Source organism: Penicillium rubens (assembly GCF_028828025.1).
Source record: "Penicillium rubens strain IBT 27055 chromosome Unknown utg000001l_segment0_segment0, whole genome shotgun sequence".
Classification (NCBI taxonomy): Eukaryota; Fungi; Ascomycota; class Eurotiomycetes; order Eurotiales; family Aspergillaceae; genus Penicillium; species Penicillium rubens.
The window spans coordinates 5,727,759-5,753,331 of NW_026890599.1; the positions used below are offsets into that span (position 1 = coordinate 5,727,759).

A 25,573-nucleotide genomic window follows, 5' to 3' on the forward strand; every position below is an offset into this window, starting at 1 on the left:
GAAATAAAGAAAGTTTTCAACTTATCGTGCACCCAAATATTGCACGCAGCTAATCAGTCAGAAATTTATAAACTCTGTCCAGCGCGGTGGTGGCAGTGTGGACCTGTGTTTCCTTGGTGGTGGCTCCAATGTGAGGAGTACTGATAACCCGTCCAGTGGCCCAAAATTCCTCGTAATCCTTCAGCACCGGCGGCTCAGTCTTGTGACAATCGAGTCCAGCACCCGCAATGACTCCTTCCTGAAGCGCCCGCAGCAGGTCATCCTCCTTCACAATTCCACCACGAGCAGCATTGATCAAGATAGAGTCCGATCTCATGACCTTGAGCTGCGGCCAAGCAATGAGATTTCTGGTATCCTTATTTAAAGGCAAGTGAAGCGTTAATACATCAACATGCGGAAGAAGCTTCGCCACCTCCTGAACCCGCATGTGAGGAACATCTCCCCACGCGTCCATAGGTGCAAAAGGGTCGTAGGCGTAGACCTTGACATTGAAAGCGCCCTGGAACATCTGAGCCACTGCAAGACCGATACTACCCATCCCAATGACTCCAATGGTCTTTCCAGTCAACATCAAGCCGGAGCAGTGTTCTTTGCGGACTTCTTTCCCGACAGCCTGCTTCGATACGATTGGCCCCAGCTGTCTTGCGACAGCGAGAGTCAAGGCAAGAACAAGTTCGGCCACGGATTGCGCATTAGCTCCCGGTGTATTGAGGATCGGAATCCCGCGTGCGTCACAGGCATCCTGGTCAATAATATCGATTCCAACTCCTTGCTTGCCAATCACACGCAGATTCGGGGCGCTATTGATGTCCTCGGCGGAGATGGTCTTCTCGCGAATGAGAATGGCGCTTGCTTTCTCACGCCAGTGATCGACCTCCGGGTCTGTGGGTAGAATGGTGTGGAATCGCTGCTGGCAATACTCGACGGCTTTTGGTGGAAATACCTCAAGCAGGTATATTGTCGGCTTTGGTGTGATGGAGCCCATCTTGTGATGTGTATTTGCGAAGTAAGTGTATCAGACGAGCTGCAAGGCATGTAGGGAAGAGCTCAAGCCGTTAGGAAAGGTCCTTTTGATTCAGGCTCGGAGCCAGATGAGTAACGTTGGTCCGGCAAGCGTCGGCATTGGGAACGAGGGTTTTTCCCGAGGAAATGGCCGTGGTGAATGGAATTCAAGGACCTAGCAAACATGTCAAGACTTGACCTCGGGAGTATGTAGACTTGATCTCGGTTGATCGGTCGGCCCCACTATAGTGGCCGGCTTCAACATCCGTGGAGCGTTTCCCCAGGCCTCAGGCGCTAAAGCCAAGGTGGGGCAGTAGCGGCGACTGGGACATTGCTGTACGGCGCTCAATCACAAAATTCACAGGGTGCGGAAAGGGCACCTAGGCAGATCGAACCGCTTATGCAACTAAGAGGAGGGATAGATATTTCAATGGTAGTTAACGAAGATTTCTCCAGACCACCAATTGACGCGGCGTTATGTCTAACTCAAAAGCTCCCACAGGACAATGTAATATATATTGTCTGATTGTGGATATTACGCTGCACTACAAAAGTGGAAAGGAAGAATATGTCTAAGGTCTGAAATCGCCGATATATAATTCTGCGGGTTCTTCAAGTAATTTACATAGATTGCCTAAGTGCGAACCAATGGCACAGCGGCGGCAGCCCTCTTTCCTCCACCAGATATCAAAGAAGTGTCCTGTTGTACAAGCATGAATCTAACCCCCAACTCATTGATCGCCCAGTCTTGGATCACAGGGTCGTCGTAGATACCGGCCAGTCCAAAGATCTTGCCGTGTGTCCGACATGCCTTGCTGACAGTCTCGAGTGCGGTGCGATACTCCTCGCTATTAAATTGACCGGGTATTCCAAGCTCGATGGATAGATCCAGAGATCCAACCAGAATAACGTCCACGCCTTCAACTGCAGCGATCTCACCTGCCCGCTCGACGGCGTCATGGCTCTCAATCATAGCAAACACGGTCGATGCGGACTGATTAGCCTGACGGATGGTTTCTTGGACTGGGATGCCTTGGAGTCCGAACTGTGGGAGTTGACCAGTCATCGAACGGCATCCCTGGGGCGGGTATTTGCAGATGCTGACGGCAGCCTTGGCGTCCTCTGGGAGATTGTCAATTTCTTGGTCATTATATGTGGGAGTCACTCACCTGCTGAGTGGATGTGCGGGAAAATGACGCCCATAGCACCTCCATCTAGAACTCGTTGGACAAATCCATTACCACACTTATGAGGCACACGGACGAACGGACTGATACCAGCCAGGAGTCCAACATGGCAAAGGGCAGTGGTCTGATCCAGGGATAGCCATGCATGTTCCAAGTCAATGAAGAGTGACTCAAATCCGGCATTCTTTGCAAGCTGGACGATATGTGTGTGTGGGGATACTTTGATGCCAAAGGCCTTACACAACTGGTTGGAGGCCGTTGCTTCGAAGAGATTGTTGGCGTGCAATTCCATTGTTGTTGTTGTAGATAATTCAGAAAACGAACCCGGGACTGATACCGCGTCCTTTTATCTCCCTCCATAATCTTTTCTTGTCCTCACGCGGTTAGCTCAGTACTTGTTGAAACCCGACAAGTAAATGTGGTGGGTCCAAGACAAAGTGCACCTCGGATGTTGAAGCCGTCGTCTCCACTTCCTACCTAGGTACCTACCTAGGTAGTTTCTCAACGGCATCACTTTGCACACCCCTGTAAGTCGGTTAATCTATCAATGACCAGTAGACTCGGGTACTGGTGGTCAATATTGTCAATAGTAGTCTCGGATATTTGTCTTGGTGTCACTATTGAATCTAGTGCCCTGATCCCCCCCCCCAACCCCCCCGGCCTCTATATCCGAGGGTCTACGAATTCTTACCCCAGACCAGTCCTTCCGCTGAACTGGTTCCCCACTTCCCCACGGGGTATCTGGAACTACAATGCACCCTGATATAAAAGTCCACAGCACGCTGCTCAATTATTTCCACGAGCTTCTCAGACTATCATCAAGATAATACAGCGATTAGAGCCCGTGGGACCCGGTTGAAGATATCGAACGTTTTCAACCATCTTCAACCTCCTGATTCGACTAAACGCTCGCACCGATGACAATGTCAATTTTGGAAGATAATCCAGGGTCGAAAGAGGCCGAAAGCCATACCTCAATCGTGATCGACCCAGCGGAAGAGAAGAATGTTCTGAAAAAGCTCGACCGGGTCATCCTCCCTTTGATGGCTCTCGTTTACTTTTTCCAATGTATTTACTCGAGTCCTACTGTTGATCATCTCCTAAGCTAACGACAATAGACCTCGATAAACAAAGCATCAACTATGCTTCTGTATTTGGGTTATCCGAGGATCTGAATCTTTCTGGATCACAGTTCTCTTGGGCCATCTCACTTTTCTATTTCGGCCAATTAGTTTCTGAGTATCCTGCCGCTTACTTGATGAGTCGTTTGCGTCTGAAAATATTCGTTGGGATTTGCATGTGGGTTATTCCCTTTCGTATTTTATATTCTTGCTTACCTCGACATAGTATCTTATGGGGCCTCTGCGAAATGTGCCTCGCAGCAACCCATGACTTTGCCGGTATTGGTGCGGTTCGTTTCCTGCTCGGCTTCACCGAAGGAGCTGTGGCCCCAAGTTTCATGATCATCACCAGCAACTGGTACTGCCGTCGCGAACATCCGATCAGAATTGCGTATGTATTAAAGAGACCTCATATGAACGTCAGCTGATCAAGATTCTTAGATCGTGGGTTTCAATGTTCGGTGTCTCGCAAATCGTCGGCGCTCTCATGATGTACGGAATTGGCCAAGGGAATTTCGCCATCGAGACCTGGCGAGTGATGTTCCTCATCTGCGGCGGCCTCACTGTTGCGTGCGGTATTGTATTTATAATTTTCATGCCGAAGGATGCTTCAAGTGCCTGGTTCCTAACAGAGCGCGAGCGGAGGATTGCAATGGACCGATTGATCCTGGATAGGGCTACGCGTGACCGAACAGACTTTGACATGAAGCAAGCAAAGGAGGCACTATCAGACTCAAGAACACTGCTATATGCGGCCATGGCATTGTTTATAACCTTGCCAACAGCTATAGTGAAGGTAACGCCCCGCTCCTAATATGTATACTCCGCAGATCTGACAAAATGCAGTTTTCCTCGCTGGTTATACAAGGGTTTGGCTATACGGCCTTCCAAACAATGCTAGTGGGTCTTCCCAGCGGAGCAGTCTCATTTGTACTAGTGTGGATTGGAGCCTTGATACCTCTGTATTTCCCGAATGGTCGATGCTTCGCCGGTATACTCCTCGCACTCCTACCCATGATTGGAACTCTGTTGCTCCTGCTGCTTCCAGCTTACGCTAGCTGGGGCATAGTCGTTAGCACTTGGTTTGCAGCCAGCAGTGCGCCGCCCCTAGGTATGGCCGTGGGTCTTATGTCTTCCAACGTCCGCGGAAATACGAAGAAGTCCGTCGTCGGGGCTATCTTCTTTGTTATGTACTGTGTTGGATGTATTGTATCCCCACAGCTTTGGCAAAGGGAAGATGCACCTCGCTACTACAAAGGCTGCATCGCAAGTGTGGTGAGCTGGGGTTGTCTCATCATCACGTTTTCAGTTGCGTGGTTAACCTATCGGCGGTCCAATGCGAAGCGGGATAGGCAGGCCATCGGTGATGGAGGGCACGAGCAGCTTCCTCCGATAGTTACGGTGGACTCGGATTGTACTGAAAAAGAAGACGGGACCTTCAGATACAGCTATTGACGAATTGGGGTGTTCTGGAAGTTGAACCTCAGAAGAAACAGATGCGGTCATATTCCGCAAATGGATGCATCCATGTTAGAAGATGGGGGAGCCCTGGAAGATTAGGTTGTCGATTTTACCATACCTTCGTCGTGCCTAATTAACATTTTTCCACGACAGTAAGCACTTCTAATCCCATACTTTCGATCCCTACTACCCGGCTTAAGCAACTCCTGATTTTTAAAATGCCGGAAATATATTATCAAGAACGTCAATACATCCATGGATTATTAACGATTCAACCAATAGTATTAGGATTAATGTCAATGTGCTGACTCAAACTACAGGGCTCCAGGGCTGTCCTATATACTTATATAACTGGTCACTACGAAGGCTGAAAAGCGACTAACGCCATTAACAAGACACCAGCACGGCTAAAATTGCCATAGGACCTCTATATGTTGTGAATTAATTTCCCGGTGACGGGTGTGCCATCGCGACGCTAATTTCTGACATCCGGCCCATGGATCTTAGCGTGAGGGGGTCCAGCTATTGTCCTCCGACAACTACATTCTCACCAGGGCTCTAGAGAATAAAATCTCAACCAGCCATCATGACGACTTCTACTTCAGCCTACACTCTTAACCATCAACAACTGGGCAGTCTCACTGGCCGCCTGATCGATCACCAACATGCTGATGGACAGCCCGTGACTGAGCCTGTTGTGCATTTCCGTTCCATCCCCTATGCCACCATCCCAGCCCGTTTGAGGCAGAGTTTGCTGCTCAATTACATCCCAGATGACTTTGATGATCGTCCTCACGGTGACTTTACACAGTATGGTGCTGCGTGCCCGCAGGTACCACAACCTACCGGCAAAGGTAGCCCGACAGGCGGGTTTGTGCCTGGTGAGGAGCCAATCAAGTATGACGAGCAAGCCTGTCTCAACTTGACCATCTCTACACCAAAGAATGTCCTCGGCGAGAGTGGCCAATCACTGCCCAAGAAAGTTCTTCCAGTTCTGGTCTATGTGCACGGCGGGGGATTCGTCGAAGGCAAGGGCCATGTCAGCGCCCTCCATGACATGACAAAGATGACCGAGTTGGCAGCTCACGAGTCCATGGATGTGGTGATTGTGTCAATAGGATACCGGTTAAACTGGCAGGGCTTTGTCGCCTGCTACGATTTACTTGAAGAGGCCAGGGAGAATGGCGAGCATGCATTCAATTACGGGATGCGAGACCAACGCAACGCCTTCCTCTGGATCCAGAGGCATATTGCAGGGTTCGGCGGTGATCCAGGTAACATTACGGCCTTCGGGGAGTCGGCTGGAGCTGCCTCGCTCTACATGCATGCCTGTTCAGACGTGCCTCTATTCAACCGAGTCATCATCCAGAGTGGCTCGCCCAGCGTGGTAGGTACGTGGAGCCTTGAGCAGTCCGATGCATACTATCACCATCTGCTGTCATATCTGGGCATCGGAGGAGCGACACGAACAGCGCGACTAAAAGTCCTCCGTGAGGTGCCAGTGTCGCGCTTGATCGACTATATCCGTGAGAACAATGTCACCACAATGAAGCCATACCTCGGCCCGGAGAGTGAGTTCTTTCCTCCGACCCAGCAGCCATTTTGGACCACCCAAGGCGAGATTCTGGCCAACTGCCCGTGGATCTACGACATCATGATTGGGGACGACTCACATGAGGGTCTCGGGCTCATGATACCGCTGAAGGACGTCTCTGCTAGCCAGTACATTGATCGAGTCCGTACCATCCTTGGTGATGAGTCTGCCCGCTGCGTGCTCGATGCATACGAGATATACAACGGTATGGATGAGGGCCTGTTCTGGCAGAATGCGGTGATTATGATTGGAGACTTGCTCATGTCTGAACCCACACACTCAACCGCAATCGCAGTGGCTAAGAGTGGTCGAAAGCGTTTGTATCGCTGGCAGTTTGGTCTGCAAAACCCCTTTCATGGGTCGGTTTTCTCCTATACAACCGGACATCATTTTGTCGAACTCATGTACCAGTTCATGACACTCGCTGGACGGCTCCCTACGCACCGGAACCATTTCTTGCGACGTCAAGGAGAGGAGATGGCGCGTAGTTGGATCCGGTTTGCGAATGGACTCCCGCCGATGCCTGGTGCAAAGCCATATGATCTGGAAGAGGAAAGCATCATGGTTTGTGATATGTTGCATGGATGGACAGTGCGAACCAGGGCAGAGGATGAAGCCATCAGCCAGCAGGATCCATGGGGTCCTCGGCGGTACCGCCAGTGGGAAGTTTTGAATGAGCAGTTGAAAAGGGCGGGACGGGTCAAGCACGGGGCTGGCTCTGAGAATGAAAAAATCGAGGCAACGAGAAACGAGTTGCTAGTATTCGGTTTGTCGGAGATGCGTTAAGGCCACCTGTTGATTCATGTGAATATAACTTTGGAAGAATGGCCAGCCTCTGTAATATAGTATCTTATTCATGGTTTAATATCCTGCCTAGGCAGGTATCTGGGTCAAACACGCTGGACACATCGTGCACAATATTTTGTTTATGTTTATATTGAATGCTATGAATTCGGACTTTCCATTTCGGGACGGTCGCCGCTCCGGTGGCGTAGTTCTTGTTCCCGACCCGCAGATGGAGTTTCCCCGCAACGACCTACCAACACTGCCAACAAGATGAAACATGCAATTGGGAATCACCCACAATGCAGCTGACTTTCTTGGTTAGTTGCGATGGAACAAATGCCAGGAGGGGACATGCACGGCGTGCGTGTAACTCTTGTCGTCACAAAAAGGTGTCGCATTCTGTCGGAGATGGCCCTCTTCAACCGGACTTGCGCTGATTTCAACAGAAACGGTGTTATCACAGCACCTCCCAGGAGCAATTAGCTGATCCTACTTCTTCACCCGACATCTCTAGTCTTACAAGTAGGCAAAGTCCTGCATCTCGTGTTTCGAGGCGCGATTCAGCTGTCCGAAATAGATCTGCATCTCCACGAGATGAGCGATCAAGTGCCTCCTCGCTCCAGAATCCGGTGGAAGAACAGGCCGGACCCTTCGTATCCCCCGATGCAGGTACAGCTGCGGAGGTCCACCAGGACCAAGAATCTCGTCGTTTTGCGTGCGACTCAAACCCTATAGCGACCCTCATAGAACAAAATGAGTCAAGGTTGCTGAAAGGTCGATCGCAGAAAGGGGATGTAGGCGCATGGTTGAGTGTCGAGGAGAGCTCAATCGATTCAGGCGACACACCTAGCTCCTCTTCGCAACCAGCACTAGAGACCCATGTTCACACGGATTGGCTGCCTCCTAAAGACTGCCAAGAGGCCTTGATAGATATATATTTTCGTCGGATCCACCCATTACTGCCTCTCCTCAACGAAGACGACGTCCGGACCCAGCATCGAGCGGGTAGTCTCCCTCCGCAGCTTGTGCAAGTGATTTGCCTTGTTGCAGCGAAGGACCGCGGTGCGGTGCCTTTCCTATATCTTGGTCCCGATTCGAACATCCTTCCACTAGAGAGATTCAGCAACATCATCTACACTGATGTTATGCAGAAAATCTCGAGACGGGCCGAGAAAAAGACACTGGCAATACAAATCTTGGCGCTTCTGTCGCTGCACGAATGGGGTTCCAGTGGATCCGAGGATTGTTCTTTGAATTTGGCGCAGGCTATTCACCATGCCCACACCGTTGGGTTGCATTTGCTGAGGCCAGACGAACACACCGATCCATCTTGCAAGAGTCTCTTCTGGTGCCTGTGGAGCCTAGACCGATGGAACGCTGCTATGAATGGGAGGCCCCTAATGATACACGACGGAGATAGGAACCATGTGGTCGACGATGTTGCTTCAGCGTTTCAGTCGCCGTTCCGTGTTTGGCTTCGAATTGCCGAAAAGCTGGGAGAAGTGATCCACTTCTACCGACCGATCATGAAAGGCATGGATCAGGCTGAACTCGATCTTCCCACTTTTGAAGACCTTGTGGATCACTGTGAGGCCTGGGACATGTCTCGACGCCTGCTTGGTATGAAACATTCCAACATTTAGTGGCAAAATCTAACACCTAGACTGACAGAGTCCCTCGAGTTTGTTTATCATTCTGTGATTATTCTCTCAACACATTCCCACGGTCTGCAAGGCCGATCACGGCCACGAGAATCAAAAATCCGACAAGGCCATTCAATACTTACCATCGCGTCACTCAGTTGCAACCATAATATTCGGAATTTCCTGCCGTTTCCCATGATTGGTTACACCATCTCGCTCGCTTTCACGGTCACGTACAAGCAACTAAGAGAAAGCAAACTGCCCAGTTCGCGCCACACAGCTATTTCTCAACTTCGTCTATTGCATCAATGTCTCAAGGAAATGGGCACCACATGGTGGTCGGCCGCTGTGATGGCTCGTTTAGGCCAGCGTGTGTTGAACAACATCCAACCCACCATAGACCAGGAATGTTCCACAGGTCCAGAAACCAATATCACCCGACTAAACTCTCACCATGAATCGACTGATATATCCTCACGCCCACTGCTTTCCACTGACGACATGGCGCATGTGGGGAGACGGATTGATGCAGGATCTGAAAGCACACACCCTCTGTCCGGTCATCGACTGGGATCGGACAAACCTTCGAATTTCGAAGTAGACGGCACACCGTTCTTGACACCAACTGAAATTGAGGATTTTGATACCTTTTTTGGCAATTTCCTTGATGTCGGCTTTCCAAACTGTGCGAATGACCAATTATTGCTAGAGCTCGACATGCCCGACTTCGAATTCGTTCCTCATGGTCTGGCTTGATGGAGAGTGTATGGAGGTGAGAAGAGGCCTCGGTCGCAAAACTTGTGTGAATGCACGTTTGAGTGTGCTTCTTCTGCTCTTTTTGTATTCAATATGCCATGGGGAAGAGTGGTGTGATCATGGTGTTACGGTGTACACAGGTAAATATCAGAGTCATGAGATGTAAAGAAGGGCTACACATCCCCGCTAACTCACCTCGGGTATGTCTTCCGGTGGCCGCTATTCTCCATCATTTTGTTGTAATTACTGCGGTATCAAATGATAGTAATGGACGGGTCCGGAACAGCGGCCATCGGGAAGCCTACCCAAAGTAGCTTAGTGGGGAATGTATATCTGGATATAGACTTGTGTCAGTCGGCTTTCTCGAAATTTTCATCAATGCAGTGTATAAGAGCCTATCCTATGGATGCTCCACCCTAATATTGCTCAGGTTAAAGGATATGGTAGATGGTGTATTTTCAGAAGCAGTCGTAAGAGCCAATATGGATCAAGGAACGTCTAGTAAAGTCGTCAGAAAGAATCTCCAAGGACCGGGCTTGCAAGTTTTCCGCGACTTATTGTAACATACGTAGTTAGACAGCGTCACAGGAATGTCGGTAATTTCCTCCCGCAGTGAAGAGCTGCGCTTGTAGGGTTCGAGTCATTGGAATCAGCGCCCCGACCCCGTTTAGGAATGTCCGCTCCGTCGCGTGGACACGAGTATAAAGACACACAATGCGCCATTATTCGCCTATAAACTCGCCAGATGCCATTCAATTGCATTCTTGAACTAACTATTGAGTTAAATATCACTCGGATCTTTGACCATGTTCCGCGAACACATTACTAGCTCCGAGTTGAGGTATGATTGTTACCCTTAACCTTTCCACATTGACCTAACAAGTTCCATTAGCCTAGACCAAGCATGCATTTTCATTTCAGAAGAGAGGCATCCAGCCTCTGTTACTGGCAGACTCAATCTCTCTCTTGCACAAGTCGTCTCGGTCAAGAGTATCAAAGTGAGATTAAGGGGAAAATTTGCGATGTAAGGACTTCCATATAGTTCGTTAGTGAGTGACTTCTTACAGCTTCCTATAGGCCTGTTGAGGGAGTGTTTTCTTCAGAAATCCGTGAACAGATCACATTCGAGCGAGAACAGCCACTAGCTTCTTCGAAAACGCTCAACGCATTCCAAATGCCGGCAGGAGAGCACGCGTTTCTATTCGATATTCCACTTCCAAGCAAGATTTTCGACACAGCAACTGGCGCAAACCATCAATACCACACATATCGCGTAGAGGCCATTATTGAGCGACGCCTCAAAAGCGATTTCGTGGTCTCGCAGCCAGTTAGGATTTACCAGGTTTCCGATTTGGAAACAAGCTATTTAAGACCACATTGCCCATTGGTTAGTCCATTGCATTGGATAGGTTTTGCTATTTGCTACACCAAACTGACTGTAGATACCTAGACTCTCGAAGGTCACTCCAACGAAAATATCCAGTATTGTCTCTCCATTACTGATCGGAATGTACCCTTTGGTTGCACATTCCCTGTGGAATGCTGGTTTGCACCGCTGTTGAAATACGCCAAGCTCAACACTGTTACAACCAAAGTGATTGAGAAACAAACTGCGCGGATGGACGCTACTGCTGCGGAATCAGCGCGATACAACATGCGGTTTATCACTGCTGCACAAACTCAAACCTTGTTTTCGAAGACCATCGATTTCTCTCGAGAGGAGTCTCCGGTAGATGGTTCGGACATTGAATGGCGCTTCACTACTCCAGTCTCTCTGCCTCAGAGTCTCGACGGGTGCTCGCAGAGCATGTCCACCGGGCACATCAAGATCACCCATCAACTTTCGATCACTGCTGAATTCCGCGATGAGGATGGGAATGTAACAGCTGTGGTATGCAATAACCGGTTCACACATTTATACATACAGCTGACAGGGAATTAGATCACGGAGGTTATGCCATTTAAGATTCATATGACACCCAATGTGATCGGAGAAGACGCGTCCGTTCATGGGCAAGATATTCAACACATCCAGAGAAATAAAAGTCCTCCTCCAGCTTACGGTGATCGCTTTTCGGACTCGATAGTAGCGGTAGCTACTGAAGCGAATCTTTGTGGGCACCCGACGATAGCAGATATCGAATCTACGCGATCTTCAACTGAGCAAAGTACGAGTATCCACGCCACGCAGCCTGCTCCGCGATATGAAGAGGTCGCATAGCGTGTTCGTGTTGGACCCCCTTTGCGCACTCTTCTTCTATCCCGGTGTTATGTTGGACCATTTTAATAAATCCCCGAATATGGTCCGGAGCCCGTCACAATAGGAAGCGATATGTATTCCCGCCCATAACAAACAACCTCCAGTTCGAAGGGAAGGATCTTCAACATTCGCATCGTTATCGAGAACTCTGACCATACGCGTTTGTTTCCCGCGAGGATTTCTTCGAGTGACGAGGTTAAATTTGAGATTGGAAATTGACGATTGAGCGAAATGGGCGCTTGTAAATTATGTAGAGTACGAACAATCTAGAGCGATACCTGTGGAATCCCCAGCAGATTAAAGCCATGTGTCCATATTTACAACACACACAAATCAAAAGGCGCAAGATAGAACGAATTATGCGTAAGGAAAACCATGATGTAGGCAATACAAGTTAAGCTAAGCTCCAGGAATCGACAAGAGATTCCTAGAATACGATAAAAAAGCATACAATCATCAGTAGAATGGTAGATTGGCAGAATAGGATTTTACAACGAGGAGAAATCAAACAAATCCAGGGAACCAGCGAAGAGTAGATTCATGCGAAGATGACAGTGAGCAAAGGAATGAATGCAGAAACTACCGGGCAGATGATCAGATGGGCGAGAGATGAGATGGAAGATGTAGGATAGGTACGAAAGGAGAGTGGTATAAACAGATTTGAGATATCAGGTCGATACTCGAAGAACGCGAAGATTGCAAATAGGGCGTGTGAATTGAAGATTCGGATTCGGATGGCTTGTAAAATGACAGGTTTCATGCTCGCGCGGAGTGTATGCAGATGTTATGGTTGGGATTATGTATGTATCGTTCGTAGATTATTCTCGTGATGGGGTGTTCAATTGCATTATATTTCAATGCTTGCTTGGGATCGGGATGCTTGGAAATGCGCGATTTAGATCGTTGGGGCAGATCAGGTCATAAATGGGTCTGGTTTGACGGTGAGATTAGAAAATGACGAATCTTTTCTGTTTAGCTGGCTTCTCGATTTCGGTTTCTGGATAATTCATGTTAGTAAAATAGCACGGACAGAAATCGGGTTTAGTTCACTCACCCTGGACATGACCTGGACTCCGATCCTTGCGCTCGGCTTTCTTCAGCCGGCCTCCACTACGCGTCGCTTCTTTACGCGCAGCCACGGATGGATGTGTACCCTCTGCCGCAGCTCGGATTGTAGCGATTCGATGCTTGGCTCGCTCATCGCCCTGGTCCGCAGCCTTGACATACCACACATTCGACTCGAGAGGATCACGACGGCAGCCAATGCCCATTTCGGTAAAGTAGCCGACTGCATACTGGGCCTTGACTAGGCCGAGATTCGCAGCTCGGAAAGCCCACTCATACGCCTCGTTCTCATCCTTCTCGAGCACAGGCTCCGCGCCAACGAGATACCACGCACAAAGCGCCATCATCGCCACGGGATGCCCATTCTGCGCGGCACTAGTATAGAAATGAATACTGAGCGCCGGGTCGCGAGGGCAATTCAGTTTCCCATGCTCGTACGCATCGCCAAGACGATAGCAAGCTTCGACGTGGCCCAGTTCCGCGGATTTAGTGAATAGCTGCGCTGCATAAGTAGCATCGGGGAAGACATCATCTCCGAAGCCTCTCTCGTGCATCACGCCGAGCTCGTACGGGCCGGAGTTATACTGCGTGTCTGCGGACTCAGTCGCGCGCTTCATCCACTTGACTCCCTCGCGGTACCGCTTTCCCAGTCCCATATCACCAGCAATGCAGGCATTGGCCATGCGCATCATGGCGCCCGGGTGGTTTTTCGACGCCGCTTGGCGGTAGAACTGGACTGCGCGGCTGCCGTCGACACGACACCCCCAGCCAAACTCATAGCACAGCGCTGTGCGGTAGCAGGCTTCGACGTGGCCGTGTTTGCTGGCTGCGAGGAAGAGCGGGAAGGACCGGTCGTGGTCCTCGACGCCTTTGTTGAAGAGGCCTGATGCGAACCCGTCGCCGAGGTAGTACTGCGCGAAGGGGTAGCTGCGGTCCGCGAGGCGCTGGAGGATGGATTTTGATTCGCGGAGTAGGCGGGCGCGCGTGATCGGGCTGGAGTCTTCGAGGTCCACGGCTGGCATCTCGCGCATCGAGTTCACCATGAACACGGCGAATTCGTACAGCACTGTCGGCTCGTCTGTTTTCTTTACGTTCGCTAGGTACATCTCGAATGTCTCTTTGTGGCTAAGGAGGGAGGCGTTGTTTCCGACTACGGCTTGGAGACGCGAGTTGTCGAATTGCGCCGCTGTTGGGCCGGGCTGCGGGTATGAAGTGTTGAGCAAATCAAGGAATGACGAGGATCTGTTTTCGGGGGTTCCTATTGAGTTTCGCGAGGAGGATCGCGCATGTAGATACGGCGATGCGGAAAGGTTCCGTCGGTGACCACCATCTGAGGCTGAGGAATATGTAGAGAGAGGCCGTGAAAGCCTTGATCGCCTAACCGCCAGCTTATCCGTCGAGACAGATGGGTTATCTCCAGCATTGGGTGCGAGTTTCCTTGCGGGTACTGCGCCAGGCTGTTGCTGGTGGTGGTAAGTCAGAGGTTCGTAGTTGTCCGACACCTGCGCCACGCTATCCAAGCTTCCCCGCGAAGAGCTGTTATAGCTCTGACCCTCGCGCTCTAGCGAGGAGCCGCTCTTTTTCGGGTTTCCGTGTCCGTCATCTTTCTGTGGCTCTACTACCGACCATGAGCCGCTGCTCGCTGGGGTGTGCCCATATGGATGCCTGTGCGTGTAGTGCGGGGCCTGTGCCGAGTCTCGCCGCGGGGGTGGGCAGGATTCCAGCTCTGCTCAGGGGGCTGCACGGGGCTGTCGAGCGACATGTCTGCAAACTCCGGGAGGTCCAATTGTGGTGTGGTTGGCCCACTGGAGGCGTCTTCGATGGGCGCGCTCGAGGCATCGGGGATGTCTGCGCCACGCGCGATTTTGACTGGGGAGCGCGGCGAGTTTTGAAGGATGGGAGAGTTTTCGGACTGTGCTGGAGGGACTGGTTTGCGACTGAGGTTCAAGCTCTGGGGTCGGTTCGGGATGGTCCGTGGTGATTGTGATGGGGGGAATGGCGGTGATGATCGGAGGTAAGCTGGTGGGGGAGAAGGCAGGGCCTGGCGGTGACCAGGGACAGTGGCCATTCTGGAGATCAAGCAAAGTCGAAAGCGAGCGGAATTTCAAGATCCATGAAGAAGATTGATTTAGTTTATGGGGCAATCCGAGTGTGGAGAAATGCGATGGCGTTAAAAAGAGTGGACACCTGGAGATAATTTTCATAGCACATCAAGGGAGAGAGAAGCGAGGGGAATAAAAATGAAAAATAAGACTAACAATACTAGTTTCAAATCCTTTTCTTTCATCTTTTTATTATATTCATACGCGCTCAGCCTAATATGGTCAAGTGGGGATGAACTATTATTATGTCTGGCACATTCTCTCGTATAACCAAAGACTTAAAGATGATGCCTATCGGGTCTGAGAATAGGGCTTTCCGAGACACATTAGCGTAGGTCTAACAGGTCTAACAGGTCTAACAGCACATAAGACATACCTCTAGGTCTACCTATAGGTACGTAGTACTTCAACTGTCAATTCCCCTCTTTCCACTGTGGAGACACACCTCTAGACATTTGCTGTCTTTTGGTCTTCAGTGTCGTTAGTGTCGTTAGTGTCCGACCTTTCCGGGGCTCTGTGCGTGGCAGATGTTGGAAAGTGGAAGTACCTGGAGAGATCATACGGGCATTTTCACCCGTACCTGAACTTAGAGGGTCTAATATTTAGTATCTAACTCCTATTTGAAACAGAGGCTAGAGCGTAACTGGAAGGATATATTATCCCGAAATCCAGTCTTACAATTGAGTTTAGTCAATTCTCACACATACCTATCTGTCCATGTATACTCCTTACAGCAGTCAACCACACCGTCAAAGCACAGACAAAAAGCAACTCTCATCTCGCATGACGCCATGGCCTACACGCACTCTTGACCTGATATGTCAGACATTCCTCGCGGTACTGTCTTCTGGGTACCCGGAGTGGAAGCTTACTGTCGTACGTCTGCTGATGCGGAGAGATTACCAGCCTGGGAAATATCGTCAACATCCCAGTAAGAGCCGGAGAACGCGGGCCGACAAGGATATCGGACTCCGCCGTAAAGATCTCCTAGTAAATCCGAAGCCAAGTCGGTTTCTCAACTGCGTATATTCGAAGTGAAAGGGGTAGTAATTGTTTAGTGATATATTCCTTTCCTGGTTGAAGAATGTGCATGGAAAAAGATATGGTCTTCGAATTCGAAACGGAATAGTGCATGTGCACTATGGGGTCATGGACCGTATGGAGTATGGATTCTGGAGACAGCCGTGATGATCGGCGGCCAGTTGTCGATCATATTGGTCGGATTGGCATTGGGGTACGGAATAAATGGCACAGGGTTATCCTGGGGTTTTATATCTCTGATCATTCTTATTCGAATGCTATTGCACATAGCATCTTCTGCTGGATAGAATATAGACCGGTAGTACAATCCTGAGTGTCTCGTCAAGGGTCTATACATATATGGCATACATTACCGATTATTATGCTCTTGAGTCTAGATCACCCCAATATGAGCTCTGTCTTTAAACAATTGCATTAGGGGATAGGGGATCCATGGATTAAGGGTGAAGCCTAATGTTTTCTTTTTATTGTTCTCTTGTTTTACTAATCGGAGATTGTGTAACAAAGTGGCAATTGGCCCTTTAGCGTGGCAGTTAGCCCACTCTAGACTAAGACTAAGACTAAGCAGGACACTAAACATAAACTGTCTTGGCTCGAAATAGAAAGGACCCCGTGATCAGAAAGGAAATGCCTCTAGGGCCTGGGCAGGTCCGATGAGGTCGGCTGTTGTTTCCATTTCTTATTTTTATCTCATTTTATTTATGGGAACCATGGAAGATACTTGGTTAACCGTGGAAATGAGGTGTGATTCATTTAATGTGATTGGATGGTATTGCCCCTAGCGACAAATAGATTATTTATTTTGTTTTAATCTGGCAAAACTGGCCAAACGGGCAAAAACAAGCCTAACCTCTCCGAGGTCAGAGTCCCGTGTAGGGTCTTTGTCTCAGAATTTCCCTTTTCCCTTTAAACACATTGCGACCTATTATTACTGCACAGAGTACTCCGTACACTCGCTCTTCTCTGTGTTTTAGACCTTTCGATTTCTTGCATAGGTGGGGACTTTGTTTATTCTCCACCTCGTTGCACAGGCCGACCGTACCACTTTCGTCGAGAGCTCCCAATTTGCAACTCTAGTTGCTGGTCGATGTAGAGAAAGAGATTTGACAAATATTTGAAATACTTGAACGGAAACACGAACCATAGGTCGCATTATCAAGGACCGGGCCAGCACATTTGACATGTTTCAGTCGGCAAAGGACAGATCCATATCGTGAACAGTCTACTCCACACAACCTGCTGCTGATGAGCGGCAAAATAATCAAAGTGAGTGCGCCGACTGGAGATTCAGATCCAACAAGCAAGCAACCTCAGGAAGTCTAGATTAACTGACATCAGGGACCTTCATAGGAGCGAAATGTCTTTGCCGCAGAGGCCAGGCAAGCCCTCGCCCCGGCGTGAAGAAGCCCGCGCATTTCGCGAACCCTCTCAGCGCCGTCGACGGGATATCGACTCGGGCACTTACAGTGACGAACCCACTTCCACCTCCCACCGACACCGCCGCCGACATTCCAGCCATCGGAGAGCAATGGACACAGATGAAGAGCGCATGGATCGGGGCGGCGAGGTGAGACACAAGAAGCGCATGGTCAGACCAGAGCGCAGGAAGGATGACCGTGATCAACCCAATTATCACTACCGTCAGCGATCAAACCACATGCCCACTTTCCCCTCGTCGACAGGAAACGATCCGTTATTGGACAACAGAGATGGCGAGGCGGAGACGAACAGCTCGCGCAGCATGGATAAGAGCAAGGACGGTCTATACGGTGCGCGGGGTAACGTCAACAAGCCCATGGAGCGGGTTCCTAGCAGACATCGTTCGAAGAAAAAGAAGAGAGGCTCGCGGAGGTCATCGAAGGGAGCTGCGGATGAACGTAGACGCCAGAAGGCTATACAGCAAACCGGCCCGCCCGAGTTGTGGCCGACATACTGCGCAGTGCTCACATTCTTCATTCCGGACTTTGTGCTGAAATGCTTCGGTATGCCACAGAAAGAGCAGCGCAGTGCTTGGCGGGAAAAGATCGGCCTTATCAGCATCATTCTGATGATCGGCGCTTTTGTCGGTTTCCTGACTTTCGGTTTCACGGCTACGGTGTGTGGCTCGCCCCCGGTTCGGTTGAAGGTTAACGAGGTCAATTCCAACTACATGATCTTCCACGGAAAGGCATATGACTTGGCCGGTTCGAAACACATCGCTGTCGCTGGTATCCCGGATGGTTCGAATGTCATCTATGACTTGCCACACAAGTATGGTGGACAAGATGGGAGCTTTTTCTTCCAGCAGGTCAACGGCGCGTGCAAAGGACTGATCACTGCTCAACCTGATGGGGATATTCCAACAAACTCCGCTGGAGATATGGGATGGTACTTTCCCTGTGCGGCCTTCAACCAGGATGGTTCGTCCTTGCCGAATTTGACCGTTGAACATTACACGGGCTGGGCTTGCCATACTAGCAAGGCAGCCCGTGAACCTTTCTACTCGCTGAACAGTGATGGGGATGTGTACTACACATGGGAGGATACGAAGAACAAGAGTCGAAATCTGGCGATATACTCCGGAAACGTGCTCGACCTCGACCTTCTCGCCTGGTTCGACCGTAGCCAGGTTTCCTACCCCGAAAAGTTCGACGAGCTCCGCACCAACCCTCATGTCCGAGGCGTTGATCTTACCTACTACCTGCAAAGCGGCGAGGAGAAGAAGATTGGCAAGTGCTTGGCGCAGATTATCAAAGTGGGCAGTATTGATACCGATACCGTTGGCTGTATCGCGTCGAAAGTGGTGCTCTACGTGTCCCTGATCTTCATTCTCTCCATCGTGGGTGTCAAGTTCGGTTTCGCCCTGCTCTTCCAGTGGTTCCTGGCACCCCGATTTGCCGCGCAGAGCACGAGTATGGCCTCTGACGCCAGAACTCGCAATCAGCAGATTGAAGACTGGTCCAACGATATTTATCGGCCCGCTCCACGAATGGCCGAACCCATCATTCCGGATCGCATCAGTAAACGCGCCAGTTTCCTCCCGACCACTTCCCGCTTCTCGAGCCCGTACAACGTCAACAGCAGCACCGGTAGCAAGCAAAAGCCGATGTATGTGACGATGGCTAGCCAGAACTCGACTTCTCGACTCATGCCCAGCTCCACCCCCGGTACTATGTACAAGCTAAGCCACAGCGGTAGTGGAGGTACTCTCAGCGCCGACAACTCGCGGCATAATCCAGCTGCTAGTCGGACTAGCTTGGTTCCTACCAGTCAGGGTCAGCAAGATCCCGGTTACGCCACACTATCGACGGATCACGAGGGCTTGGGTCCCGCTGGTTTCATCCACGAGGCTGTCGTTCCTCAGCCTCCACCTGAATGGCAGCCATTCGGCTACCCTTTGGCTCATAGTCTTTGTCTGATTACTTGCTACTCTGAAGGTGAAGAGGGTATTAGGTCGACTCTGGATTCTATCGCCATGACCGACTACCCGAACAGCCACAAAACGATCTTGGTCATCTGTGATGGTATTATCAAGGGTAAAGGAGAGGAATTCTCCACCCCTGATATTGTATTGGGTATGCTCAAGGACCCCGTTGTTCCCAAGGACGAGGTCGAGCCTTATTCCTACGTTGCTGTGGCTACTGGCTCCAAGCGACACAACATGGCCAAGGTCTACACTGGGTTCTATGACTACGGTGATACTTCGATCATCCCGGTAGAGAAGCAGCAGCGTGTTCCCATGATGGTGATTGTCAAGTGCGGAACTCCCCAGGAGTCGACCCAGTCAAAGCCTGGTAACCGAGGCAAGCGCGACAGTCAAATCATCCTCATGTCTTTCCTCCAGAAGGTTATGTTCGACGAGCGAATGACGGAACTCGAATTCGAAATGTTCAATGGCATGTGGAATGTCACAGGCATCGCGCCGGACTTCTACGAGGTTGTTCTCATGGTTGACGCCGATACAAAGGTGTTCCCAGACAGCTTGACGCACATGATCTCGGCCATGGTGAAGGACCCAGAAATCATGGGTCTTTGTGGAGAAACCAAGATCGCCAACAAGACAGACAGCTGGGTAACAATGATCCAGGTCTTTGAGTAAGTCCTCCACCGTATTATGATGCAATTAGCACAGTAATTAATTCTCGATAGATACTTCATCTCTCACCACCAAGCCAAATCATTCGAATCCGTCTTCGGTGGTGTAACCTGTCTCCCCGGATGCTTCACCATGTACCGAATCAAAGCCCCGAAGGGTGGCCAGAACTACTGGGTGCCCATTCTCGCAAATCCAGACATTGTCGAACATTACTCGGAAAACGTCGTCGACACCCTACACAAGAAGAACCTACTCCTTCTCGGCGAGGATCGCTACCTAACCACCCTGATGCTCAAGACCTTCCCGAAACGCAAGCAGATCTTCGTCCCGCAAGCCGTCTGCAAAACCGTCGTTCCGGATGCATTCCTAGTCCTGCTCTCCCAACGTCGTCGCTGGATTAACAGTACCGTCCACAATCTATTCGAGCTCGTCCTCGTCCGCGACCTTTGCGGAACCTTCTGCTTCAGCATGCAGTTCGTTATCTTCATCGAGCTTGTCGGAACCCTCGTCCTGCCCGCCGCCATCTCCTTCACCATCTACGTCGTAGTCGTCTCCATCGTCAAGAAACCCGTCCAGGTCATCCCTCTGGTTCTGCTCGCTCTGGTCTTGGGTCTGCCAGGTGTTTTGATCGTCGTCACTGCACACAGACTCGTCTATGTGCTCTGGATGTTAATTTACCTCATCTCGCTTCCGATCTGGAACTTCGTTCTGCCCATGTATGCATTCTGGAAGTTCGATGACTTCAGTTGGGGTGATACCCGTAAGACCGCGGGCGAGAAGGATAAGGGACACGGTGATGCCGAGGGTGAGTTTGATAGTACCAAGATCACGATGAAGAGGTGGCGTGATTTCGAAAAAGGTATGTCTTTGTTGAATGCGATTGATAAATGTGTTCTAATATTTCTCAGAACGCCGCCTACGCAGTGCCTGGTCACAGCCCCGGGCTTCGACGGATCCTTATCCATCACAGTATGAGACGTATTCACATTATTAACGAAAGCGATAGCGATAGCGATAGCGCTTGTTCTTTTTTGTTTTGATTCTTCACCTTTATCGATGTTTTCGGATGCACATGATTTATTGTACCATTTACATATTACATACCGGCGTTCAGACATTCTTATAATATAATTCAGAGCGGGCGTTGCACGACTGACGAGTTGATTATTTTCACGAGTGCTGATATCTTGATTTATTCTTTTTCCCCCTTTCTATTTCGAGCGTTTACTGTCTTGTACATCGATTTGGACTTTTTCCCGTTGATGAATGAATCGCCATATCAATCCACATAGCGTAATTGCAATAGCGTCATGAACCCTGTAAACCGACATGAACTATCAAATTGGGGCTTTTCACAGGTCACTTCAGCCCAAGCTGTGCCCAACAGGATCAAAGCGCAAGTCACCGGGCTTGTCCGGGATCTGCATTATATACTTGCATTATTTTCGTACATATGCGAGGCTCCAATGTATGAGATGGCTTTAGAATTTTAATCTGCTTAATCCTTGAATATCTGATCTTCCAATATAAAATTGAAGAAGTGGATGAATATTATTGAATCCTTGCATTCCATATGCGATGTATCATCTTTTCGCTACATCATTGCTTTTTTTATAACATCTCCCCGAGATAAGGTGGAGAATGTCAACCCTCACGTTCCTCCCCACGTTCCCATCTGACTGCATGAGAGTGTTAATATCCCTTTCTTCCATTTCGGATTCCTTGCATCTGCTCCGGAGAAGTCTACCGTTTCCTCTTCCCTTTGAATCAGCCCACTGTTATCGGTGTTTCATATCCCACTAGCCCAGTCATACCCTATTATAAGATTCTGGATTTTTAACCTCTACCATCTTTTCTTTCTCGGCTTCATTTCTCGGCTTCGTCTTAACAACTCCCCTCGGTTGAACTCGGCATTTCTGTTTCGCCCGCTTTCCGCTCTCCGCCTTTTCCCTCTAAACCACGAGGCTTGGAAATCAACGCCACTGCAGTGTGGGGTTGAACTCTCCGACACCGATCGCTGCAAAAGAATCCTGGAAAGTGTTACTGTGGGTAAGCTGGTACTGGCTTCCTGATTACTGGACTGTTTTCCTCCGTGCGACCGCCACCTGTCATCCTTGCCCATTTGACCCTTTTGGGACGTGATCATCCGTCCCGCCTTGCTGCACGGTGCCTCGAATAGGCAACCAACACTGAGACTCTGCATCCGAGGTCCAACTTATCACTTTTCGAGTCGGATGTCCATGGCGGTCGATGCTCGATTCCAGCAACTGTAGCTCCGCGAATAACCCCTCCGACTACCCTGCCCGCTCGCAAGATCCCGCATCGCGCCATGTGTCATGTGATATCGACGACCCTCCAGTTCCCCGAGTCATGAATCCTCCACATTCTAGGAATGGGCCGTCTGGTCGGGAAGACGATGCGACGGCCTTGAACTCCACTCGCGATTCAGATATATCTTCTTCCGATCGATTTACTTCGCCGAATATGACTTCCGAGATCGATCGGCGTTTACATGACGTGGGCGTTGCAGCTCTGGCTGCTGTGTCCCAGTACCCACGTGCGGTGGATAATGCGCACGGTGACTCTTTTATGGTGTCGGAGGTCGTTAACGCTGTTACGAGTGCCGGCAGTCCCCCGGATTATGGGAATTTGGACTCGGGGGTTTCTTTGCTGCCGGGACATCGTGGTCGTTTTCAACAATCTGCAATGGGAGGTACCCCTTCGGCTGGACCAGGGTTCGCCTTTGGCTCGAACCCGAGTGGCGACGTGGATATGGAAACTATTGTCCGGGACTTGCTTCACCGCACTGGCGGCCGGCAAAATATCGCCATCGCCCCAGACAGTGACTTCGAGGAGGCTCAGAAGGACATGGTTATGGATTACGAGTCTGCTACCGTGGAAGATAAGCCGTCCCCGTCTTCGACGTCCGATGATGAGCTTCGAGACTTTCTCCGGTTCTATCCGGACGAAGAGGAGTATTATTACCAGCGCGAGGCACGCCCGACGCAGGAAGCCGAAATGCCGGACTGCGACCTGGATGATTTCTATAACAGTATAAGTTACGACGATATCGATGTGGACCTGCCCCAGACTATTGGTTTGTCTATTACAGAACCTCTGGGAAACTACACCGAGGATCAAATGGACTTCGGTGGACCACACCCCGCATCTATAATCCATACATCCAGTAAGGCGCTATGACTTCGAGATGCGAGCCTAGCTAATTGCCTCTAGCATACGAGCGGAATCTCACTATCGATGAATTCATCCAACGCTGGATGGTGTCAATAAACGTAATTCCCCAGGGATTCCATTCTGAGAGTCGAATTCCACCACAGCTCCGCCCACTCTCAAAGATGATTAGCTGGAAACCGCCACTGGAGGTTTTTCGGCCATCTGGATGGAGACGCGATTTTTATGACCTGCAGCAGATCCCGTGGACAGAAACCCTGCGAGTGACGCGGTCAGATGCACGAGCTGTGCGGGACGCCTGGTATACCTCGTATCACAATTTGGACTACTCGCAGCTGGGCCATGCCAAGCGCCTTCCACAACTAGAAACCTTTTTCCGCGAGAGTTCCATGCACACTTCACACAAAGCATCTATTGAGCACTTCCAGCTTCGAAATCTGATGTCGACTCCTGCATCTAACACCGTACATTTCGCCTCCCGCTCGAAAGTGTTTTCATGGACCCCAAACACTGGCGACGCACGGTGTATAATCGATATGAGCCAGCCAGACCCAGAATCAGGCTTCCTCGGACCGGTCAAAATCTCCACTATGAAAACAGCACACGGCCTCACAATCGCAGGCGGGTTCTGCGGCGAATACGCACTACGCAGCACCAGAGGATCCGACCCTGGTATTAAGGGTCTAGTAACCCCCGACTTCAACGACGGCATCACGAACCACGTCGACATAATTCCTAACCGCACCGGGCCCTCCCCAACCGGCGTCTTCGCTTCCAACGACAAACACCTCCGCATCCTCGACACGGAAACCAACATCTTCACCTCCGACCAAGAACTCTCCCAACCAATCAACTGCACCGCCACCTCCCCCGACAGCCGTCTGCGCGTGGTAATCGGCGACTCACCAGACGCATGGGTCATCGAATCCGACACCGGCCGACCAGTGCACCCCCTGCGCGGCCACCGCGACTTCGGCTTCGCCTGCGCCTGGTCCCCAGACATGCGCCACATAGCAACCTCCAACCAAGACAAAACCGTCATCATCTGGGACGCGCGCACCTGGCGTCCGCTCGAAACCATCGACTCGGACGTCGCGGGCTACCGCTCGCTGCGCTTTTCCCCCGTCGGCGGCGGCCCACGTACTCTCCTCTGCACCGAGCCCGCGGATCGGATTTCTATCGTCGATGCGCAGCTCTTCCGCTCGCGACAGGTGCATGATTTCTTTGGTGAAATTGGTGGCGCGGATTACGCGCCTGACGGGGCGGAGATCTGGGTTGCTAATACGGATCGCCATTTCGGTGGGTTCATGCAGTATGAGCGGAGGCAGTGGGGGCAGCGGGTTGGGTTGACGGATTTGCCGTCTGAGTGGGTTACGGAGGAGGAGTTGGGGGTGGATTCTAGGTGTGTTTTGAGTAAGAGAGAGAGGGGGTTGAGGTTTTTGAGGAATTTGTCGGATGAGGAGCATGATGCGTTGATTCTTTGATTTGTCGATTTCGGTGGCCGTCTTGTCTTTTGTTCTGTCTTTTTCTGCTTTTGCTTTTGTTTATGGGTTGGTATTCTTTGCGCCTTTTCATCTGCATCTGATACCCTGGGCTACGGCGTTAGGATCTTTATATTCGTTTCTTTCGTTTTTAGAGTTTCATGATGGACAAATAGCACACTATATGTTGTTGGTCTTCCCAATAAAGCGTTATACCCAGCTCTCGTTGAACATGACAGTCAGATCTGCTTCTAATCCAACCCGACTCCATTAGTCGGGCCGAATGCTAAAGATCGAGTCACATGATTGCAGACCTCGGGTTACATATAATCCGGTCATGTCATCTTATTCGGACTAACCATCTGGGCACCTGCATGGATGCCCATTCTATCTTGTACAGCCTATGATGTAGTAGTAAAGGAGACCGTGCTTCTACACCCATTTTCTGTATTTTTATTATTAGATCATTCTGCTCCATCATACACCGAACGCAGGTGTGTTAGCAAAAGGTGAGCTCACATCCTACCTACCTAGGTAGGTAGTTCTTCCAGATAAACTCCGAACTATCGCCTAAGCCACACCAAACCCACCAAAACCACGCAGAAAACAAGCCACAGTCAATAGTCAACCTCTCAAACCAACCAATCAAATAGCCCGCCCATAGCTGATTGGCCACCTCAGCCACCTCAGCCCCGATCCACCCCATCCGATCGAACAGCGAATCGCCCAAAACGGGAGATGATCAACAAAAAAAGCCCCGCAACCCCTCCTCGTCTAACCTGAGCTGAAGCTCTTCCATTCCATTCC

At 50.3% G+C, this 25,573-nt stretch overlaps 9 protein-coding genes across 9 annotated transcripts; 6 read left to right on the plus strand and 3 right to left on the minus strand.

Annotated features, from left to right (window-relative positions):
- Positions 1-49: 49 nt before the first annotated feature.
- Positions 50-985, minus strand: N7525_002199 (uncharacterized protein; the record flags this gene model as incomplete). Its single annotated transcript, XM_002557110.1, has 1 exon — positions 50-985. The coding sequence occupies one exon, from the start codon at positions 983-985 to the stop codon at positions 50-52; it is 936 nt and encodes a 311-aa protein (XP_002557156.1).
- A 651-nt stretch (positions 986-1,636) lies between these two features.
- On the minus strand, positions 1,637-2,481 carry N7525_002200 (HpcH/HpaI aldolase family protein; the record flags this gene model as incomplete). The annotated part of the gene is made up of 2 exons (XM_002557109.2): positions 1,637-2,124; positions 2,172-2,481. 2 exons carry the CDS (start codon positions 2,479-2,481, stop codon positions 1,637-1,639), a joined length of 798 nt encoding a protein of 265 aa, XP_002557155.1.
- Positions 2,482-3,106: 625 nt separating this feature from the next.
- On the plus strand, positions 3,107-4,765 carry N7525_002201 (uncharacterized protein; the record flags this gene model as incomplete). Its single annotated transcript, XM_002557108.2, has 5 exons — positions 3,107-3,257; positions 3,308-3,488; positions 3,537-3,701; positions 3,752-4,106; positions 4,157-4,765. The coding sequence occupies 5 exons, from the start codon at positions 3,107-3,109 to the stop codon at positions 4,763-4,765; spliced, it is 1,461 nt and encodes a 486-aa protein (XP_002557154.2).
- Positions 4,766-5,357: 592 nt separating this feature from the next.
- N7525_002202 (uncharacterized protein) lies at positions 5,358-7,151 on the plus strand (the record flags this gene model as incomplete). Its single annotated transcript, XM_002557107.1, has 1 exon — positions 5,358-7,151. One exon carries the CDS (start codon positions 5,358-5,360, stop codon positions 7,149-7,151), a length of 1,794 nt encoding a protein of 597 aa, XP_002557153.1.
- A 299-nt stretch (positions 7,152-7,450) lies between these two features.
- On the plus strand, positions 7,451-9,550 carry N7525_002203 (fungal specific transcription factor domain-containing protein; the record flags this gene model as incomplete). The annotated part of the gene is made up of 3 exons (XM_061212219.1): positions 7,451-7,468; positions 7,598-8,771; positions 8,823-9,550. 3 exons carry the CDS (start codon positions 7,451-7,453, stop codon positions 9,548-9,550), a joined length of 1,920 nt encoding a protein of 639 aa, XP_061071445.1.
- Positions 9,551-10,356: 806 nt separating this feature from the next.
- On the plus strand, positions 10,357-11,771 carry N7525_002204 (uncharacterized protein; the record flags this gene model as incomplete). The annotated part of the gene is made up of 5 exons (XM_002557105.1): positions 10,357-10,391; positions 10,443-10,574; positions 10,628-10,937; positions 11,001-11,441; positions 11,493-11,771. 5 exons carry the CDS (start codon positions 10,357-10,359, stop codon positions 11,769-11,771), a joined length of 1,197 nt encoding a protein of 398 aa, XP_002557151.1.
- A 986-nt stretch (positions 11,772-12,757) lies between these two features.
- Positions 12,758-14,943, minus strand: chs3 (putative chitin synthase activator (Chs3); the record flags this gene model as incomplete). The annotated part of the gene is given in 3 exon segments (XM_061212220.1): positions 12,758-12,807; positions 12,865-14,490; positions 14,502-14,943. The coding sequence occupies 3 exon segments, from the start codon at positions 14,941-14,943 to the stop codon at positions 12,758-12,760; spliced, it is 2,118 nt and encodes a 705-aa protein (XP_061071446.1).
- A 2,432-nt stretch (positions 14,944-17,375) lies between these two features.
- Positions 17,376-21,087, plus strand: chsF (chitin synthase CHS3; the record flags this gene model as incomplete). The annotated part of the gene is made up of 3 exons (XM_002557102.1): positions 17,376-20,092; positions 20,147-20,952; positions 21,002-21,087. The coding sequence occupies 3 exons, from the start codon at positions 17,376-17,378 to the stop codon at positions 21,085-21,087; spliced, it is 3,609 nt and encodes a 1,202-aa protein (XP_002557148.1).
- Positions 21,088-22,367: 1,280 nt separating this feature from the next.
- N7525_002207 (WD40 repeat domain-containing protein) lies at positions 22,368-24,769 on the plus strand (the record flags this gene model as incomplete). The annotated part of the gene is made up of 2 exons (XM_002557101.2): positions 22,368-23,280; positions 23,328-24,769. Coding segments are annotated over 2 exons (2,355 nt in total), but the record flags the coding sequence as incomplete, so codon positions are not given.
- Positions 24,770-25,573: the final 804 nt, after the last annotated feature.